The following is a 5,562-nucleotide window of genomic DNA, read 5'->3' as shown; positions in this document are numbered from 1 at the left end:
TTGATCAACTTGATGGTTCCCACAACATTCTATGAAAGAAAACAGAGGCATGAATATTACAACTCTGTCATAATGTCCAAAACAAATATACATGGTATAATACATTGGAATTCCCACATCAATTTGACATCAGGCTTGTGTAGCTCTAGTTTATTTTTTGCTTTCTATACTCAGGATTTTTTTCCTTGAGTCCTACATGGAATATTCAATTTTATATCTTTGAAGAGATCGGAGCTTTGAAAGCTGACATATAAAGGGCAATTTTTCACAGTGGAAATTATTATTTTTTTATTGAAAATTATTTTCAAAAAATGAAAAGAAGAATATTTCATAAAAATGCATACATTGCAAGAAATATAAGCAAAACCAAAACAATATAGGATTTAACATATTGGTTTTACTCTGAAATGGTAATATTTAGATAAAAAAAAGAGTTGATAAGAAAGCCAACAATGCAAACTCAATATAGAAGTATAGTTCACAGATAGTAAGAATCAATGAATAATGCTACATGAGAATAGAATCTGATTGATTAATAGAAGATCAAAAGTTCCATTCACCTCAAAAAAAATGAAAAAAAAAACGTAAAGACAAAATTAGAAGAAACGTAAAACATAAAGTTTGTAAGCATATATAATCCAAATAGTATTTACCTCAACATCCAAATGGAAAATTCCATGAGAGTTCATATAATTTTGTAATCAATGATATTCCACAATCATGTAATACCGTTCATTGATTCATTCATATAGATCAAAAGCATGCATACTGCGGCTTGTAATTATAAAGAAGGGGAAAAGATAAATTTTGTAAGCATATAGAAAGGCATGTACCTTAATATGCAGATAATTGTGTCAATTTAAAATCAATAAGGACAAATCTCTCGATCCTGTAAAATATAATATGCTCAGCAATAATTATTTAAAATATACATTCTAAACTCTTAGGGAAATAAGTCTAGTGAAGTGAGACAAAATTAAAAGGATTGGTTGAAAATAGAGTTAGGATATTAGTACCTTTAAATCCACAGGAGCTTCAAAATCCTTTATATCTCTAGGTGTTGTTTGGATTTTCTTAAGCAATGGTGCATTCAACTTTCCGGAACAAAATTTCTTCAACTTTGGGCAACTCACTATGATCAACTCAGTGAGTAGGGGAAATTTAAACTCATAATCCTCCCGGTGACTACCACCAAAACTTCGAAGATTCTCAAGTGCTTTCAACTCCAAAGAGCTTAATTTAGGAAACACGAACTCCTTGCTAGTTCTTCCCAGTGCAATTTCTCTATGTTTTCCAACATCATGTTGCTGAGCATTATCTTCTTGGCTGATCTCTTCATCTTCCTTACCTATAACTTCACACATTTCTGAGCACCTATCAACTTCCAGTCCCTCAAGACTTATGAGCATGGTGGCCACACTAGGAGGATGAAACAAATAGTTTAAAGGGCAGATGCTCACAGTTAGACTTCTCAAGTTTTGGAATACTCGAACCCCTTTAGGAAAATTCCTCCAAATATGGGTTAATCTTCGACAGTCACGCAAGTACAGTGACTCTAGTTTGGGAAGAATTTCAAGTGCCTTTTCTGATGGAGTATTTGGAACTTTTAGACCCTCAAAGTTGAAAAAGGATTCCATCCCAGTACAAATCCACATGTCAAGTGCTTGCAAGTTTTGTAATAATGCAACCGTATCACCTTTGGCAATGCATCGGATAGAGCGACATTCCCAAAGATTCACGGATTTTAAGTTGTCGAGGGGCCCACTAGGCATTTTCCCTCCTATTAGTTGTTTGGATCCATCACCAGGTCCAATAATAGATAGTACTTCCAGGCGGGGCAGTGAAACCTGAAAAATTTGGCAAACTTAGCCCCATAATGCAAAGTGCAACATGCAGTTACAGTAGTGTTCGGATCCATCCAGCTACTTAGCAATCTGTTTGTTACGCTTGATGACGTGACAGACACACCACCACGTCACCGGAGCACCAAAATTATTGTTGTCAATATTTTTATAACCCTATTTTTATTCATCATCACTGGACTTTTAATTACTAGTACTACACCAAACAACCCTATTTCTTTTTTTCTTTTAATTATACTGTTTTTTAACCTTTTTTTGTTTTTTGTTTGGGGGCTTCGTTGGCTGAAGAGTATCCTAGTTAGTTTGCCACATCTAACCTTAAATCGTCACAAGCTGTCTTTATTACAATTCAATAATCACTAATAACTACCATGAATAATTGTACAACTCCAGGTAGAATTTGCTCAAGTAACAAACAATAGGGAGTGGTACTAGTTAGTTACATACAGCCTTCAAATTCACTTCCACCACAATTTAATAGTCAGTACATACATCTGTATGTGAAATTACTGACATTAATTAATATGAGTCGTACAAACAGGTCAATTTGGAACATTAGTTTTACCTTTACAGCAGTCAACATTAGAAATTCCGCATCACATTAACTGATGAAACATTAATTTTGAAAATATAATTAACATATTGAGAAAGAAAGTGCTTGCGTGTGTTTTTGGTGTTCACCTAAATTCAACTATATTAAGTATATCATATAATTACACAAACTAAAAGAGAGAGAGAGAGAGAAGACCGACCTGGTCAAAGAAAGCCACAGCTTTATCATCTTTAGAGCCAAAACCAATAAAGTATGTCATGCATAAGGTTAACGCTTTGAGTTGGGGTAGCTCAAGCACCTCCTCTGTCAGACTTTCATCCCTCAAAACAATTCTCTCCAACTGGTTACAAAAAGATACGTCTATACTTTGGAGTTTCACTAGACATTTCAGTGCTGATTGTGAGAAGAGAGTTGTAATTTGATAACAACTGCCTACTTCAATAGACCTGAGGTTGCAAAGTGACGGAGGTTTGACTGATCCCTTCCACAAGCACTCTAAAGGACTTATTCTATAAAGCCTCACCTCTTGAAGTTGATTGAAGCACCCAAGTGGAAGCAATCCCTTACATATTTCTTTCAACTCCAAATTTATTAACTCCATGGACACCAAATTTTCAAAAACATGTCGGGCAACAAGGTTGGCAGTAGAATCAACAAGGCATTCATATTGTCCATCGTACAAATAAAGCCTTTTCAAATTGATGAACTCGTCTTCACCCAAGTCAGGCACAAGATTCCTCAAGCATGATGATTCAGAAAGATTTAAAGTGAGATTCTCAGTTCTCTTAACAATGCTAGTAACATTGGGGTCAAAAAGTTGTTTCAACCCTTTATCACCATGATCTGATAGATAAACCTCGAAGCTTCTCCGAAATTGATAGTTTTTGTTGGGATCTATCATTTCTCTTCTGTAATTAGCTACTGCAATGTGAAATCTTGACAACCTCCGAGTATCAAATTCTTGCAAAGATAGAAGTAGGAGGCTAAGGTCGTACAAAGCAATTTGGAGACATGCAAGGTTAGAGATTGCTGAGATCTCTTTAAGGCATCCTATTTCCTCTTCTTTATCTCTCCCTAGCTGCAAATGATCACCAGATCCCAAATACAATTCTTCTAGTTTCTTCAAACTTGACAAGATACCACTAGGCAAAGGATGGAGGCTACTTTTGACCCTCAAATCCAACAACTTTAAATTACTCAACTGAGCAATTTCAGCTGGAAACCGATCATCCAGAATTTTGGATTGAAAGAGGCTCAAAGTTTCCAGTTGCATCATGTGTCCAAGCATTGACGACATTCCAGTGCCCAATACACAATAATCCAGACACAGTGTTTGAAGGCTCCTTAACATTTGGCCAGGCCATGACAGTGGAAATTCAATAGACGAGTTGTTTAATTCCATGACCCTGAGAGCTTCCATTCCTACAAAAGAGTCTTCTGATAGGTTGAGTTCCCCTGATTGGACTACCAAACGCAACAACCTAAGCCTTGGATATTCCTTGCAAAATGGAAGTAGATCATGATTGGAATCTTGCAATATTAGTGAAATTGCCGTGTAAGAATTCTTTTCTCCCACTCCAGAATTGCTCACTAAAAACTCATGCTCTGCTTTTGATGCAATTGACAAGCACACATCTCGCACGACATCGTGCAATTTTACAGAGTCTTCTTTTTCAACATCATTTAGCAACAAATAGGAGCTTTTCAGGTGACCAATAAGCGTGTCTACCTTGTCTCTTACATCTACTAACCTCCGTCTATCTGGGAACAATTCTAGCCCTTTACCATACCTAACCAAACATTCGATTGGAATACTATAATCCTCTGGAAACAAACTGCAAAGCAAAAGTAATGACTTAGCTTCAGCGCTTTTTAAATAGTCATAACTAAACTTAATTCTTGAAAACACTAAATCTTCATCTCCTTCTAGTTCTCTAATTGTGTACTCTTTTAGTTGCCGAAGGGCACGATCCCAGGATTCTGGAGTATGATTGCCCTTTAATGCCCGGGCAACAACAACGATTGCAAGAGGTAGACCTTTGCATTCCTCTGCAACTTGCTTTGCAACACCACTCAAAGCAGAATCATCAGAAATTTCTGCAACCTCTTTAAAAAGATGCCATGCTTCCTCTTTAGGCAAGACATTCACCTCAAAAATTTCAGCTCCCATGCCCCTACAAACATCTGAGAACCGAGACGTCAGTATGACTTTTAAGCTCTTGCATTCACCTTTGACAGGAATTCCTAAACTCTTAAATTCAACTTCTTTCCAAATGTCATCCAATATAAAAGAATTCTCTTGTCACCACCAGTTAGTCTCCTATACAATCTTTCAGCTCTTGGCAGATCAGTTTGCTCTGTTATCTTCAGCCCTAACTGCTCAGCAAGTTGATCTTGGACATTTCTCATGTCTGGACTTTGAGACACGATTGCCATGGCGACTTCATCAAACAATTTCTCGAACTTAACCTGGTCAGCAATTTGTTTGACTAGAGTAGTCTTGCCTACGCCGCCCATACCACAAATCGCCATTAGGCTAGTTTTCTCCTGCTTTAAAGCTTCCATCACTTCCTTCTTTGTTGACATCCTAGAAACTAGGCCTTCCTCTAAGGATGGGGTTGATTCACTAAAACGCATTTTGCCTAATGGAGCAATGCTTCCAACTTTATCAAAATTCCCCTCTGCTAAAAGCTTTTCTAGAACAGTCATTCTTTTCGCCGCACGTCGGCCTAGCATATACCGTGACTTCAAATTTGGAAGCCTAACAATATTAAAGCAATTCACCTTAGCAGTCTCCATACCCTCAAAAATAGTATGTGCATCTTTCTTGACATCCTCAACTCGTTTCAGCCAATCAACAACAGTTGGTTTAATTTCTTCAGCATTGTCTTTTGCTCGATCTACCTTTTGTTGCACCTCAGTTTCCTTTAGTTCAAGTTTTTTGATGTCATCGCTCAAAGTTTGAACATTGCTTTTGTAGAAAATTAAGTACTGAAATTGATGCCAAATTGGATCGACACACTTCTCTACAATTGTTCCCAGAATTGAATTGACAATTTCTTGGATGGCCATTATTGCAAAATTCTGTTCAAATTTCTATTACTGTGTTATTTGAAAAGTAGAGAAAAGGGATCTAATGAATTGCAT

General features: G+C 36.8%; 1 protein-coding gene across 1 annotated transcript; it reads right to left on the bottom strand.

Annotated features, from left to right (window-relative positions):
• Positions 1–1,001: 1,001 nt before the first annotated feature.
• Positions 1,002–4,585, bottom strand: LOC113756067 (disease resistance protein At4g27190-like). Its single transcript, XM_027299865.1, has 2 exons — positions 2,615–4,585; positions 1,002–1,847 (listed from the first exon to the last, which is right to left on the bottom strand). Exons 1-2 carry the CDS (start codon positions 4,583–4,585, stop codon positions 1,002–1,004), a joined length of 2,817 nt encoding a protein of 938 aa, XP_027155666.1.
• Between the last annotated feature and the right edge of the window lie 977 nt (positions 4,586–5,562).

This window comes from Coffea eugenioides, unplaced genomic scaffold (genome assembly GCF_003713205.1).
Source record: "Coffea eugenioides isolate CCC68of unplaced genomic scaffold, Ceug_1.0 ScVebR1_193;HRSCAF=783, whole genome shotgun sequence".
Taxonomy (NCBI): domain Eukaryota; kingdom Viridiplantae; phylum Streptophyta; class Magnoliopsida; order Gentianales; family Rubiaceae; genus Coffea; species Coffea eugenioides.
Note: the sequence above shows the minus strand (reverse complement) of the source record. Positions and strands in the feature narration are given on the sequence as shown.